General features: G+C 37.6%; 1 protein-coding gene across 1 annotated transcript in view; it reads right to left on the reverse strand.

Annotated features, from left to right (window-relative positions):
• Positions 1 to 6,129, reverse strand: part of drosha (drosha ribonuclease III) — a 135,040-nt gene extending 128,911 nt beyond the window's left edge. Inside the window, exons 1-5 of the mRNA XM_008396408.2 lie at positions 5,963 to 6,129; positions 4,241 to 4,997; positions 3,999 to 4,067; positions 3,386 to 3,656; positions 1,165 to 1,306 (exon numbers count right to left, since the gene is read on the reverse strand). Coding sequence (XP_008394630.1) covers positions 1,165 to 1,306; positions 3,386 to 3,656; positions 3,999 to 4,067; positions 4,241 to 4,995 — 1,237 coding nt within the window. The 5' untranslated portion in view covers positions 4,996 to 4,997; positions 5,963 to 6,129. The remainder of the gene's footprint in view (positions 1 to 1,164; positions 1,307 to 3,385; positions 3,657 to 3,998; positions 4,068 to 4,240; positions 4,998 to 5,962) is intronic.
• Between the last annotated feature and the right edge of the window lie 10,113 nt (positions 6,130 to 16,242).

Below are 16,242 nucleotides of genomic sequence, written 5' to 3' on the forward strand. Positions count from 1 at the left end.
AAGGAAGGAAGGAAGGAAGGAAGGAAGGAAGGAAGGAAGGAAGGAAGGAAGGAAGGAAGGAAGGAAGGAAGGAAGGAAGGAAGGAAGGAAGGAAGGATGATAAAGATGCCAAACTTTAGTTGTGTTTATGCAGGAAATTTGGCCAGATTATGCTTTTTAAGATAAATTTTATATATTTTCTGTAAACTGTACATATTTTTATAAACATTTTCAATGACAGGCATGGAAAATATTTTTAACATAAATAGAAATTTTAATTCATTGTCTTGAAATCACTGCAGAAGATGTAGAAGTAGAAAAATAAAAGTAGAAGCAGCAGCCAAAGAAGTGAGAGAAAAAGTAGAAGCAGCAGCAGAATGCAAAGTAAAAGAAAAATACAAAAAGCGGATGACATTAAATTAGCAGAAGATGTGCAAGTAACAAAAATAGAAGGAGAAGATGACGCAGAAGTAAGAGAAAAAATAGAAAAGGTAAAAGTATTAACAGAAGAAGTGGAAGTAACATAAGTAACAGAAGGTGCATCAGTCATGGACACATATATTCATTAATCTGGTCCAACGTCAGGAGTCTCATGTTTTTATGCGAACATCAACCTGCTGAGGGACAAGCAGACAGAAACTAGCCTGGAGCTACAATCTGGCATATTTATGATTAATATGCACTATCAATGTTTTACATGAATAAATCTGAATCAGAATATCCCCACGGTGATTTTTAAATGAGGTGTTTTAGTTTCCAAAAAGATAACAGGAAGTTGGACATTAACTGGCATTTTCATCACTTTTAAAGTTTCACACAACAGCAGTTTTTTATTATTATTATTTTATTTAGCAGAAGCATGTTGAGCTCATGATCTGATGAAGATCATCTATTAAAAAAACCTTTCCTTTAGTTCGCTTTAAGGCTCACTGTTTTCTCCACATACACGTCTAAACCCAGGATTAAATCTTCATACAATCTAAAAGTTACAAATAAACACACCTAATCTGTAATTTTATTGTATTATATTTCAGATTCTTGTGTTTAAAACTGGGATTAAAGCGTCTATTAAAGGCGTTAGATAACTTAAAGTTACAGTGATTTAATGTAACTTTCAGCTTTTCATCCATATAAAGTGTAAAAAGAAGAAACTGCAGCAGAGCCGGTGAGTGTTGGGCTTCACACCTGGATCCTCGTCCAGTTTGGTTTTAGGCGGCTCCCATTTGGGCCGAGCGCCTTTGGCTCGTTCCTGCCGCTTTACCAGTTCGTCCTCGAAGCGTTCGTAAAGGTCGCGCAGTTTGCTGGTTCCCACGACCGTGGAGTCGCCCTGAAACAGAGAAAGGAAACGGATTTCTGTGTGCCGAGATCACAAGCTTGGAAACATGGAGTGTAAATTCTTGGGGAAAAATTTAAAAAGCAAATTCACAAATATGCCGGAATACGACTGAAATGCCGCTCACTAAGGAAGAAGCTGTTACTCTAAAAGAAACATAAAAACACAGGTTACAGTTTGCAAATGTATTTGGGCATAAAGGTTTTTTTCCTGTGGCGTCTGACTGTAAAGATCGTTGTTGGATTTGGAAGGAAAAGGAAAAAGTTTGAAAACATCATCCAACCGACATGCTAACAGTTTCTAACGTCGAAGCAGCGGCTAAAGGGGACTGAAGTGAATTTAATGCGATTTCTGCCTCCAACTCCTGCAGAGAAATTATTATTACGCACAAAGAACATTTTAATGCAACTTTCTGTGACATTTACAGGAATGTCAGAGTGTGAAATGACGGGGTTGGCAGTCTGAGTGGCTTAATGTGATCACTTCACTAGATATCAGGTTTCTAGAGGCTGAAAGTCGCTCTGTGGGCCGATCAGATGACAACGATCATCAAGACAAACTGAGTGCTTTAAAATGCGACAAACACTCTCCTGAAATTTCATTTTGAAAACTGTGAAAACTTAATTTTGTCCCGGAACGAGAAGCGCATTAAATTATCGAGCTTTCATTCCCATAAAGCGGTTCCATTTAACCTTCGATCTGAGCGCCAAAGTCAGTCTGCGCCCTCCGTTTGTTCACTCAGTGATAACATCCTCACTGTCCCGGCAGAAGAAGCACAGACAGTCGTGATAAATCAGTTTACTCCGACATTTACAGTCACTGTGGCGTTCCTGGAAGAGCAGCCGGCGTTCCTGCTGCAGCTTTCACAGACTCCTGGAAAAGGTCAGAGCGTTGGAGAAAAACACGGAGCTGGGATCAGGACGCGACCTGAGGCGTCGTCTGATGATCTACAGCAGGGCGGCAAAATCACTTTCAAGACCGAGAACGCTCCAGAACGTATTAACAGAATCCATTAAAAAACAGCTAAAATATTAATAAATAGCTCTATATGTAATCAATAAGTTCTTAAAATTAAGTAATATCAAACATCTTTTCACACTGATTGTTTTTGTGATTTTTTTTCAAAATTACAAATTTAGAAATATTTGCAAGACATTTTTGTAATATTTTTGCTTATACATGGCAAAAACATATGACTTTTTGTCACTCAATGACAATAACCTGACTACCCAAAGTTTTTGACCATTTTTGCACAAAATTTGCAATAAACTCAAAATTATGCTTCCACGTTTTTCCACAATGATGCATAATTCTGACTTTGTTACACATTTTTATAAAAATGGTGAAGATTTTTGGGTTTAAATGATGCCAACTACCACCTGTAGGTGGCAGTGTTTCTTACTTCTACTTAGCTTCTGCTTCAGCTTTACTTGATGTCAAGTTATTGTCCTTTATTGATGTGGAGAATAACAGAAAGTCTCATTTGACATCATTTAAGTGCAAATATTCCAAAATGTCTTGTAAATATTTCTAAAAGTGTGATTTTAATTGCAAAAAAAGATTTTTTTAAAAATCAAAAACAATCATGAGATCCTAGAGGAATTAATCAGGGTAACAAAGTTCTGGATTCCCTGGCAGATTATCTCACTTATAAAAAGAGAAACATGTTTTATTGTTGAGAAATAATCTGCCAGCAGAACAAGTATTTTTAAAATCAATATTAAGGACTTATTTACATAAAACAAGCTCATATATCTTCCTGAAAAGTTACTTGTAAGTTAGTTTTGTCTTATTTCAAGTGTAATAAGATGTTTGACTCAGAAACTAGACAAATAAATTATGAATTTGCAGTGTGGAAATTTAAATTTATCGTTCGATTGATTCAGTGCAAACTCTGAAAAAAGAAACTGGAGGGACTGATGTAGTTTGGCAGAGAACAGATGAAAATCACTTTGATTTGATTGATAAAATAACATTTAAGCACACAACTGTTCTGGGTTCACCTGGAAGGCCACATAAAGAGCTACAGCGGGCCGGGTTAGGCCCGCGAACCAGTGTGCTGGTTGAACGTACCACTTGGTCCATGGGGTCGTTGGAGTAGTAGCTCTCGGCGTGAGTGCAGCGGATCCAGGCGGGTTTCAGCAGCTCTTCCTCCTCCTTCTCCTCGTCGTTCTTCTCCTTCTCTCTGTCCCGCTGTCGCTCGCGCTCGTCGAACGCCTCGTCGGCGTCCCGGCTGCGGAGCGACGAGTAGCTGCGCTCCCGGCTCGGCCCCGAGGAGCTGTCCGACCTCCGCTCCTTCTCCTCCTCCCAGCGCCCTCGCTTCCTGTCTCGGCTCGTTGAGCGACTACACAAAACAAAAATAAAAACACACTTTCAGGTTTTCTAAAAGTGGCTCACATATTTTTTAACTCTGGTTGCTCATTTCAGGTTTGGTCTTTTGACCTAAATCTAAGAAACACTGAAAACGATCATTTTATTGGTCAGAATTTGTCATGAAAAATATATTTTCATGATCAAATTTAGATTTTTCCCTTTAAAATAAAGTTTGAACTTTCAGAGGCTGTACTTTTATCGTAGCCTTATCATTTTATTAGTTGAAAATTGTCTCAAAATGACATTATCATAATTTATCATCAGCTCTAAAATGACATTCTGCTGCCTCCCTGTGTGAACCTGACAGTCGTACCTCCGAGGTCTCTTCCTGTACCGATCGGGTGACTGGGATCGGCGAACATCTCGGTGGCGGTACCGCTCCCTGAGATGAAGCAGACAGGAGTGAGATCCTTATTACTGAACAGTTTTTTATTGATTAATAAATATTAATTTGGTTTTTTTTGTTTTTTTTACAGAATTTGAGCCAGATAGAGTGCCACATAAAAAGTAGAGGTGTGCCAGTTTTGGCCCCCTGGCCATCAGTTTGACCCCTACCTGCTCCTCTCCCGGCTCCGGTGTCGTGGCGGACTCCTCCCTCTGTCGTAGTCAGCTTTGTAGCGCCCCCCCTCTGCCCTCCCTCGCCGGTCCGGACTCCTCCCGCGCTCCTTCCTCTCTCCGCTGAACTCCATTTTGTGCCGCTCGCCGTAGCCGTAGCTCTTCTGCCTGTGGTCGTCATGGCGATACCCTCTTTCCGGCGACCTCCGGCTGTCGGCAGACTTCTCGTATGGGTACGGCCCCCCATGTCGCACGCCGTGGTCCGGCTGGAAGGGGCCGGCAGTCTGGGTATAGCCGGGGTTGAAGGGCGGAGGAGGGAAAGGAGGGTAGTTCATGTGGTACGTGGGGTGGTAGCTCATGGGCGGAGGCATGGCTGGGTGAGGCAGTGGGGGCGGAGGCATCATATAGGGGGGGTAGGAGGTCTGAGCAGACACCTGGGAGCCGGAAGACGGACCCCCAGCTGAGCTGGGCAAAGGGGGAGGTGGGAAATTGGGAGGGGGTTTGGGGAAAGGTGGGCGCAGCGGGCACTGACTCAGAGCGCCGGGGTTCTGCTGCGACGGAGCTGGGGGAGGGTACTGCATGAAGTCAGGGTGGGGGGGCATGTAGCCAGCGCTGCCATGGTAACCCGAACCCGGCGGAGTCTGTGGGTCGTAATGGTACGGCGGAGCAGGAGGCTGTGGAGCAGGAGGGTTCAGGTAGTTCTGGCCGGGGGCCATCTGTCCTCTCGGACCCCCACGGTCCGACTGGAAGGACATGACTGGGGACAAAAACAAAATGTTTTTATCTGCAGCTTTAGTCACTTATTACTGTATTTACAAATCTACATTTATTATATTAATAATCGATTAATCAGATAAAGAAATTTACACATTCTACAGATTTTTCAATGCAAAACGAAAAATTTAAAAGTCTTTGCTTAAATAAGAAAATTAATATTTTCTTGCCTAAAGTGCATTAACATGGCCTTCCTTTTTGTGAAGTTGAACTGTCACTTAAAAAGTTTTGGCTAAAGCGTAAATGTGCTTTCATCATAAATTCAAAATGTATATATATTATATGCACTTTTGGCTTAGCAAGTTGCCTTTTTTATGTCTTATACTCTAGTTAATGATTAATCAATTATTTTAATAGAAAACATAGAGACTTTTTTTAATATGATAACATGTGGTTACACCAGTAGCCTTAACTGGAAGGGGGACTTACTCCCATTTCTGCTCAGGGACTTAATGAATCTTGGACCGGCCCTGCTCTCTGTCCAGTTTTAGACCAATATGGAAATATTCTCCAGAAAAACATAGTTTATTTTATTTATTCTTCTACACAGCTGGTTTAAAACAGACATTTGTTGATATTGCAATTTAGGTAGGCTGATTGTTATCCATTTGTGTGAATTAAATGATATTTTAAATATTTTCACTCAAACTGAGACCAGAATTAACCTGGACAAGAATTAAAACAATAGTTAAAAACACATAATAGTCAATTTAACTGTAGGATGAATTAAAGTATTTCATACAATGTTTAAATCTGACCAGTAAGAGAGAACAGTCGACGTTTGCTTAAAAATTTCAAAGATAGGCCACATACTGAATGTAAATAACAAACATGTAGTAAATTACGGAGTTTTATCGGCAAAATTAGCGCTAAAAGCAGTAGCTAAGGTAAACTCGTGTTAGCTAGGTAGCTAGCACGTAATTTCAGGACAAACACCTTAGAAATTACCTGAAACAGACGGAATTGGTGTCGCTTCGAGCGTTTACGATTACAACGACGTCAACTGCATTAAATAAGTGAATTAAACATTTGCTGTAACGACGAGAAGATGCGATGTCCGCTGGATAACGGGTAGAAAACAGCGAGTCCGTGTTTCTACTCGGAATCTATAACGCTGGAACACCAACGACCAATCAAATTCAACGACGCGAACGATGACGAATCAGAAGTTCGTCGCCGATGTATGACAAGGTGCACGTCGCTCTGAGACGTCAATAACTCCGCCATATTGGAAGGGGAAAACGTCCTGTTAGGACAGCCTGAAATGGGGCCGATCTTGTGTGAAATTCTGTTCTGTTTTATTTATTTCATCGTGGAAAACAAATCCTGTAGATTTGTTAACATTTGCTCTCTTTTTATTTGCCAACGTTAGAGAGCAGATTGGAACTATACATTTCAGCTGTCCGAAATAATCTGGTTCCCACTTGAAATATTTGGCAAATAGAGAGCAAATGTTTCCAAGTGTACAGTATTTTTTGTCCATAAAAATCAGTTTGTCAGAATGAAGCTAATTTAATCCGATTGTATTATACAAAACTAAATTAAGTTAAACGTATGAATTAAAATTACAGACTAAATTTGTGTGTTTTATTTTGGTGAATGTAAACCTATGGTTTCAACCACATAATGGCAGCAAATCTGTTTTTTGTTTAAATGTTGTAATCTATACAGCATATAACCTGATACTTTTTAACATATTTCATTTATACATGCTTGCACTTCAACCATTAATACTCTAGAGGGCAGCAGAGAATTGCATTTCTATTTCTCTTCTTTCTTTTTTTCCCCCCCTTTATAAAGTTGAACCTGTCTTGGGTAACATTACTATGGAAACCCTGTTTTCTGACCAAAAGGGACATCAGTGACGAGCAAGAATACAAACTAACACAAAATATTCTGCCTTACGGCTAAACTTCAGAGTTCATGCAGCAACTTGGGAACAGGTTCACCCTTGTCAGTGTAATCTCTATTATCTTGCACTTTAGCTCCAAACTGATCCCATCTCGTCTCTTGAGGTGTTTGTATGCAGAGTCTCGTTGTCCAGCTCCAGTTTTTTTATGTGAAGTTATCCAGAACCTGTGATTGGTGGATGAGTCTAAAAGGTTAAGGAGTCAGAGCCCACACAGTTTGCTGGGGGGAAGCATTCTTCCCAAATTACTAATCGTCCATCAAAGGGAATTGAAATGCAAAAACATTTTCTGATAGGCTGAGAGTTAGTTTCAGTATGAGGAAGCTCAAACATTGGAGAACTCTGCCCACGTGTTGCTTCTTCTCTTTCCAAACACAAACTTCAGGAATAAATTAAACTTTTCAAGCTGAAAACAGACGTTGTCAACAGTATTGGATGAATAATTTCTTTTTAAAAAAATTCTCACCAAGTAGTTTTCTGGCATTTAGCAAACAGAAATAATTTTGGTAATTCTAACTAAACTAAAACAAAAAAAGTTTGATTTTATTCAACTTCAGACTGAGAAAAAAATCAGTTTCTTTTCATTCAGTGTGTGTAAACAGCTGTTTAAGTCAAGTTAACTGACTTTCTATTTCTACCAACATCTTTAATTTTGAAGAAAGGTTCTGAATTGTGCAGCACATGCCTCGCCTCCTTTCCCCCTTTAGATGAACTGCTGGAGGATTTCAATCACAAACTCCGAGGAAGAAAATTGTCCTTCAACAAATTTTTCATAAACCTTTACTTTTTTTTATATCCTTAAATATTCAGGAGGGCTTTACTGTGCTGTGTGCTTATTCATATCATTCACAGCCTCAACATTCAGAAAAAGTGTATCACATTTAAATAAGAACTGTATGAATAGTTTAGAAAGTAGTTGAAATAATTATGTAAAGTATTTTGCAGTAATATGCCCCCTGAAGCCTTTGTTCGTTGTCCCCCTGCAGCGCCGCGCCTCAGGCCGTTTCCATTCCCATGTGGACCTGTCAGGTATTCATGTTCCACTAAAATGTTTATGCATAAATGCAAAAATCACATATTTAAATCTATGCTGTGAAAAAGATCCACGGATTTGGACCAGATGTGTTAGTTTTCCTGCGACAGGCAGCAGGATCCCATTACAATTCACTTCCAGTCACTTCAAACAGCATCAATATTCTGAGCTTCTGCTGTTTTTGTCCTTCCAGCCTCAGAAAACGAAGGTGGTTTTCTGTCCGACACGCTGCCTCATGTTTTTATAAACACTCCATTTAAACCCTATCATGAGATGTGATGCCTGACAAAGTGTCTGTCAAAGCTCGATCTTAACGATCTATTTATGACGGAGTATTACGATAAATCAGAGAATTCAGAGAAATCACGTATGACAGAATAGTCGTATGAGAATCAAGTCACAATAATATGAGAATAAAGTGATAATATTACAAATTTATTCTCAAAATATCAGTGATATTGTTCGAGAAATATTATTGGATTATTTACAATAATGAAGTGATAATATTACGATTTTATTGTTGCAATATTATAACTATATGCTCGTATTATTTCAACTTTATTCTTGTAATTTTGTGACTTTATTCTCTGAATTTCTGCTTTATTTTTATATTATTTTATCTTTATTATCAGAATATTATGACTAAAGTTTTTCATGACTTTGTTCTTGTATTATTTAGACTTTGTTCTCAGAATACAAATTTATTATCATATTAATTTCATAACATTATGACTTTATTCTTTGAATTGTATGATTTTATTCTTTTATTATTACAACTTTATTCTCATAATATTGTGGAGTTATTATGGTAATATTATAACTATTTTCATATTATTACAACTGTTATTTTAATATTATGACTATTTTGTGACATTATGACTTTATTCTTTGAATTTTTAATTATTCTTGTATTATTACAACCTTATTTTTATGCAACTCTATTCTAATAATATGACTTCATTAAGACTTAATTCTCTTATTTTGAGGTTATTCTCATAAGAGTTTTATTATCGTAATATTATGACTTTATTCTTGTAATTTTATTCTTTATTTTTATATTTTCTTAGTATTTCCTTTATAAAACATCAAAACAGGACAGGAGCTCGTTATACTGACTCAGCTTCCTTCATAATTCAGCTCTGAGAAGAATCTTCCTGATGCTAGGAGACAAAAACTCGTTCAAGCCTTTTGACAAAGTTCTGGTTCTGTGCTACAGAACTCATGAAAGCCAGATCTGAGCTCCCTGCATCTCTTTGTAATGTGCCGAAGCCTTCAGGGCAACAAAAGGAGGAAAGAAATGTGTGAGGTGTGAAAGAGACGGAGGAATGTGTGGGAACGCAGCGGACAGGCTGGACCCAAACACGCAGTGATGCATGGAGGACTGCAGCTCTGCCAAGCTGCTGTTTGGGTAGATAAACAAACCGGAAGCACCAGCTACACTTTTCTTTTTAAGCATCAGGACTGCTTTGAATTATGATGAAAAAAATTTAACATCTCCACAATGTATCACATCTTCTTTTCAGAACCTTAAATGAACAGAACCAGCATTCAGTGTGAGGAACCAACTTACCTTTTCTGATTTTAAAAAGATGCTTCAGTTACTCAGTGATAAGAAATGTTAAAGCAGATTTATTATACTAAATTCAACATTTTTTATGTTTTTGTTCTTCCATTTGAGTGTTTTCTGCTTTTAAAACCAGTCCAGCACTTTAAAAAAAAACAAACTCCCAGCTGTTTTTTGGAAATAACTTCATGTTTTTTGGTGTCTGGAAAATGATCCGTTTCACAAAACCTCTCTGTTGTCAAGTCAATTTCTAAAGGCATTGCACCATTACCTAGCAACGCAAGCAGAGTTCCAGATGTTACCTAGCAACCCATGCAGAGTCCCAACACATTTGGTCAGCTGGTTTTACCTCTCTATCTGCTGTACAATGGCTGCTGGAAATTCAAGTGTTTAGTTGTTGACTTACTGTCCAGAAACCACTTGCTGTATTCTTGTTGGTTACGCAGGAGGATCCACTCCAGCTTTTCAAACATGTATGCTTGTATAATTGTGCATCTGTTTGCAGCCATTTTCGCATGGAACTTTAAACATTGAGTTAGAAGCAGCTAATTTGGTTTTACAGTGACAGAGGCCATAAAACAACTAATTCTGACTAACGCCTCATTATTACAATGTGCCAAAACATGTTTTGTTTAGACCATAGACTTTTCCTCACCTGTTCAAGGAAGCACTATAGGTTACCTTTAAACACATTGCCGACTTACCATCCAGAAACTACTTACTGCATTCTTTTTGGTTGTGCAGGAGGCTCCACTTTTGCTTTTCAAAGTTGTATAATTGTGCACCAGAAGATGAAATGAAGAATGAAATAAAATGTATGGATGTTGTTATATAATTCAGAAACATGAAATGTCACAACTCATGAATGCACATTAAGGATGTCCTGTAATTGTTAATATGTTGGGAAAATGTTTTAGTGCAGAAAGCAAGAAAAAAAAAACATCTTTAATGGACTTACGTTTCCTCCAGAGCTGCTTTTCTGCATGAATGAGCTCCTTCTGACAGCCACTGTACATACATGGAGACACATAATTACCCCAAGTGACACAAAGAGCAGAAAACACATTTTCCACTTGAGACAGAAGATGGTGCGTTGCGTCGAGGTGCAGAGAAGAGAAAATAAATTTCAGTGGAAAAACAACGGTCAGCGAGTGTATTCTGATGTTCCCAGCCTAAGTGCCGAGCCGCTCGTTGCTGCTGTGATTATGAGTAATTCCTCAAAACGTTCAGGCAGATGAGGAAGCTGCACATGGATGTGGACAGGTGGTGTTCATGTAAGACTTCAGGTTCTGTGAATTGAGTCTAAATCAGAAAATGTGCAAAATTCAGCTACATGTTGGAGACTTTAAAGAGAAGAAAGTTTATTTAAATACATTTTAAGTTGACCAATGTGAGATAAAAAGCATTAAACAGAGGTATAGAGTAAAAGAAATTAAAATTTGTTTCAAAGAATAAATCACTTCCTGTGGGGGCGCTGCAACAAAAACCGCTGGAGGAAATGACATGAAAACCTCTGAAGAAGACGACGAGCACATTTTCCTTCTTCCTGAAATGTCAACAAAAATGGAGTAGCGTCAGTTTTTAGCCGTTTCTCTTTTGTCTAGAAAAAAACGAGTCATTTCTCCTGCTAGCACTAGGCCAGTGGTTCTTAACCTGGGTTCGATCGAACCCCTGGGGTTCGGTGAGTCGGTCTCAGGGGTTCGGCGGAGCCTCTGCCGCGGAGGTAAAGACACACTTGTGTAAAGTCAGAGCTGTGGAGGAGCCCTGATTGAAGGAGTTCCACTCAGCATGGATTTGAGTTTGTGTCTTTCAGCAAAACTCACCGTTTTTACCAAATTCTATAGTCTAAATCTGCTCCTTAGTCGCATCTTTTCGGGGTTGCTACTGCCTCTAGTGGCGTGGGGGTGGTAACACAGCTAATATAATTACATTACTAAATCAGAATACCGCAAAGTATTTTGTGTGTCGGCAGGGGGATAAATAAGAAGGGTTCGGTGAATGCGCATATGAAACTGGGGGGTTCGGTACCTCAAAAAAGGTAAAGAACCACTGCACTAGGCTAACATGTTTGCTTTGGTTGTATTTACCCAGAATGCCCTGCGCTGTAGTCCACTTCCTGTTTTTGGAGCGGCGTCTGGTCTGCTTGGCGTTCATATTTGGACTCCAACTGCATTCATGGCTCCTATGTGTTTCCTGACTGGTTGCTGCGCTTCAAGGATTTTCTCCTAGCCTCTTTAGCTTCGCTTAAACAGCAGAAGGTTAAAATATTCTCAATAAAATATCTATAAAATCCCATTGGTTTAATTAAAAGAATGGCTTAAATTTGTCAAAACACACCACTTTTTAAAACTAAGTAGATTTTTCCCCAGTGTTTTTGTTAGAGCAAGTGTAAATGCAGATTAGCAGGTGGAATTCAAGCTTATTTACACGTGCATGTTTTGAGCAGCCATTTAGGTTCAAATAAACTTAATCTGACTTGGTAATTAGCATCTGCTTTTTTAACAAGAATTCAGTTATCAGGCATCAGACTCACCTGATTAATTATTTTATAAATGCACTAAAAAACATGATCATTCTAATTGTCAGATTTCCTCCAGGAGGATTTTAAATGATTTTGTTCACACAGACTGAGCTGGAAGTTGGAACTGCAGCGGTTAATGTGTGAATCTGTGAGAGGAAAGGAAATGCTCCTTTTGTTTCCTCCTGTAATTAAAGAGCCACTGCGGATATAAATGTGAAGGTTTGGCAGCAAAATCCAGAGTGAAACGTTTTAGAAAAGCCATGTTGGTGTCTTTTGCAGGTTGAAACCTTCATGCAGATGCAACACAAAGTCAGCAGTGAAAGTGGCTTATTTACAAAGTGAAAAGGTAACTTCTGGGGGAAGTAAGGATTTAAGGTCTTGAAGTGTAGAGATGTGAATGTTTCGTGATTCGATTCCAAATTTTAGGGTCATGATTCAATTCTGAAACAATTTTTAATTCAAGAACTAATTTTTCTATTCAAATGGTTTTGAAATTCTAGTTTAAAATTTGAGAAGAAGAAAAGAAAGTAGAATCAGTTTAGATGTAAACAAAAATAGGTTTGTGATTATCATTCTGTAAATGGCTCTTAAAACTATCAAAAGTATAGTTTTACAAAAATTTTAGTCTAACATAATGAATCGACCTTTGAAAATAAAACAGACTTTACAGTTGTGGCGCATTTAACTTTATAATTTGCTGTTTTGACTGAAGTGCATTTATATTAAATCTTGATGGCGTATTGTGGCTGTTGTAGAAAGGAAAAGAAAGAGTCCATTTCTGCTGAAACATGGAAATTAATTTAAAGTAATTGAAATTTTTAGACTTTTGAAATTCTCAACATTTCAGATTTTTTTCCAGCAAAGTGTAAATTTCCCAAATTTCCTCGTTTTTTCTAGACGTTTTCTGGCCTCTGCTTACAAATTGCTGTTTCTATTTTATGCAATGAAGAAAGTTACTTTTTGATCAGATGCTCACATAACAGCTAAACTAAATTACTCCCTTTATTAGAAAAACTGAGAGCCTCTGTAGTGAACTGAAACAAAACAGCAATGAAAGCATTAGTCATTCATGATGAATACAACAAAAAGAACTAAAAGAGAAACAAAAAGAAAATGAATGAAATCCTCCTGTTCATTTACAGAGACATTTGTAATTAATAATATTCCTAAACGCCTGAAGGCCAAACTCATCCAGAGCTCAGCTTCATTTTTAAATAAGAGACAATATGACAGAGTTAAACTATTTAACATTTTAGTGCATAATTCAGTAAAAAGTGGAGCGAAAGCCTTCAAGAGTTTGTCCTCTAATTCCAAACATAAACAAAAATCTGTAGTTATGTAACTGTTTATAAAAGTACCTTACCATCTATTTCATGGCTCTTTAAACTCTATAGCTTTCAGTTTCCTCCTTTAATTGTTTTCAGAAAGAAAATTTAATCGGTTCTTCTCAGTGCACAAAGCAATTTCTATTAGTCACTGAATATCCTGTTATTTTCTGACAAAATGCTTTTCAAACAGCCCGAATAAAAGATAATTAAAAAAATAAGAATCATGTGAAAACAGAAGATCATTTAGAGCAAATAAAAATCTAAAAGGCTTCAAATTCAATGTCATTAAAACAAAAAACATTTTGGCTGTGAATGGAAAGTGTTGACAAAGGGAAACGTTTCTACTAGTTTAAAACACAAACAGAGATAATTACGTAATAATTAATATTTATCTTAAACCACAACTGAAAAGCATGTTCTATGAAATGATTATGCATCCATTTTCTTGCACCCTTTTTCCCTCAGTGGTATTGCTGGTGCCCATCTCCAGCCAACGTTTCGGGCGAGAGGTGGGGTCACCCTGGACAGGTCGCCAGTCTGTCGCAGGGCAACACAGAGACACACAACCATGCACACACACACTCACATCTAGGGGCAATTTAGAGAGGCCAATTAACCTGACAGTCATGTTTTTGGACTGTGGGAGGAACCCGGAGAAAACCCACACATGCACAGGGAGAACATGCAAACTCCATGCAGAAAGACCGGGGCCGGGAATCGAACCCAGAACCTTCTTGCTGCAAGGCAACAGCTCTACCAACTGCGCCACTGTGCAGCCCACAGTGCTGCCACAGTGTGCTGCACTGTGGCAGCACACTGTGATTATGCATGACATTTAATTATTATTTCACTTTTTTAAATTAAAAATAGACTCCCAAGTAAAATCAGTTTTTAAACGGATGAACTTTTGCTAAGTTTTATCTGATCTGCCGCTCAGAAAATACAGGAAGTTTTAATGAAAACGACGAATTTGAGCGTCTTTGATAAAATGTTATTTAAATGCAAGAATGTGTTTCAATCAGCACTGAAATCAGTGCAGCATCCAAACATTGTTGAAATATTTCTGTTAATTTCTGACCCTGACATTAAAAACTATTTTCACCTCAGACTTTACATTTTCTTGAATTTTTCCTCCCTCAGATCTTTTATACATCAAATGTGAAGGTCAGAAAAGGTCAGTGCAGCTGAATTTGCGTGTCTGTGAGTGTTTGTTAACATGTTGCACACGGCCGTGTGAGAAATCTCTAATGAATTTAAAATGTTCATCTGTTAAAAACAATCAGATCTGATTGAGGGTTTAAAATCTTGTGCATCTTCTGAAGTTCATCTTTTGAAATTTCATGAAAGCTGAAGAGAATAAAAAGCAGAATATTTTAAACTCTGATGATCCTCCAGAGGCGCCTAAGCTTCATTATTCTGCTGATGTTTAAACTATAAAGAGATAAAAACTGCCAGAGCGCTTCTGAATGGAGGAAATAATTAGGAAACGAGGTGATATTTCATATCTATACATGATCAGGGGAGGAAACTTTGGCCTGTTGTGTTGAAGAAACAACTAAAAAATAAAAATCAGAACTTGCAGGATGGATTCAGTGAGAAAGTATTTCAGATTGTGCTTTTCTTTGCTACAATTAAATGTTTTTGGTCATTAAATTAGTTTTAATATTAACAAAAACAACCAGAGAAAACATAAAATCAATTTTCTTTAAAGGGATGAATCATGTAAAATTCACATTTACATGTTTTTTGTTCCATTTGAGGGATTGGCATAAGATTTATGAGTGGCTGTAACGATATAAATCATGAAATGCTATTGGTTTTAAAAATGCTAATTGTGTGGATAACCTGGGCATCAGAGTAAAAATGCTGGTCAGAAGTGGAGAAAAAATAAAACAGCATTTAAAAAACAATTCCTGTCAGAAATACAGCATTTTGAATTTGAATATTTTTAAATACATTATAGGGTAAAAATGATGTTACGCGTTAATGATAAGTTCAGAACATCAAATGTAATTTTTCCAGAGCAAACACTGCAAAACCCACAAAATCCTACCAAGTATTTTTGTTGAGTTTTTTGTTTTCGCACATGTGAAATAAGTCAAAGCTACTTAAAAGTAGCTTTTCAGCAGGAATATGAGATTTTTTAAAGTAAATAATTCCTTAACATTGATGAAAAAGTGAAAAAGTACTATTAATATTTCAAACAATGTGAAATTTTTCCCACATAAATGAAATTATCTGCCAGTGAAACTAAATTCTCATCAATATTAAGGAATTATTGACGTAAAAAAACTGCTGCAAATGGTAAAAAGTTACTTGTAAGTCAGTTTTGTTTTATTCCAAGTGTTTGCACTAGATGTACCATCAAGTAAACGTCTAACTCCAAAACACTTGAGACAATTTAAGCAAAACTTTTTAGCCAAATGTGGCTAAAAATAACTCAGCATTTCATGGTTACTGTGGCCCTGGAAGCCAAAGAGCCTCTGTCCTCACTCACAACAAGCACACTTGATTTGTTTTAATTTCCCCTTCTGGATATTTGTCTATATCACATTAAATCAGACACAGAGACAGTCACACTTATTAAACTGCTTCTCCTGATAATGGACGAGAAGAGGGGCAGCAAAAAGACCAGAATGACTAAATTAAACTCTTGACGCTTTATACTGTTAAAGGCACTTTGTTGTTAAAAAGGGGGAAATTTACAACCAGGGGAAAAATGTTAATGGCTAATTAGAGCTTTTACCATGAAACAGTTCTTCAGTTTTGAAGAGCTTTCTGTCGTCTACTTTACCTTCATTTGGAAATAACAGGAACAAAGATCAGAATGAGAGCAAATGGACATTTTATTGAATGTAACCTTCACTTTTATG

Source organism: Poecilia reticulata, linkage group LG20 (genome assembly GCF_000633615.1).
Source record: "Poecilia reticulata strain Guanapo linkage group LG20, Guppy_female_1.0+MT, whole genome shotgun sequence".
NCBI classification, from domain to species: domain Eukaryota; kingdom Metazoa; phylum Chordata; class Actinopteri; order Cyprinodontiformes; family Poeciliidae; genus Poecilia; species Poecilia reticulata.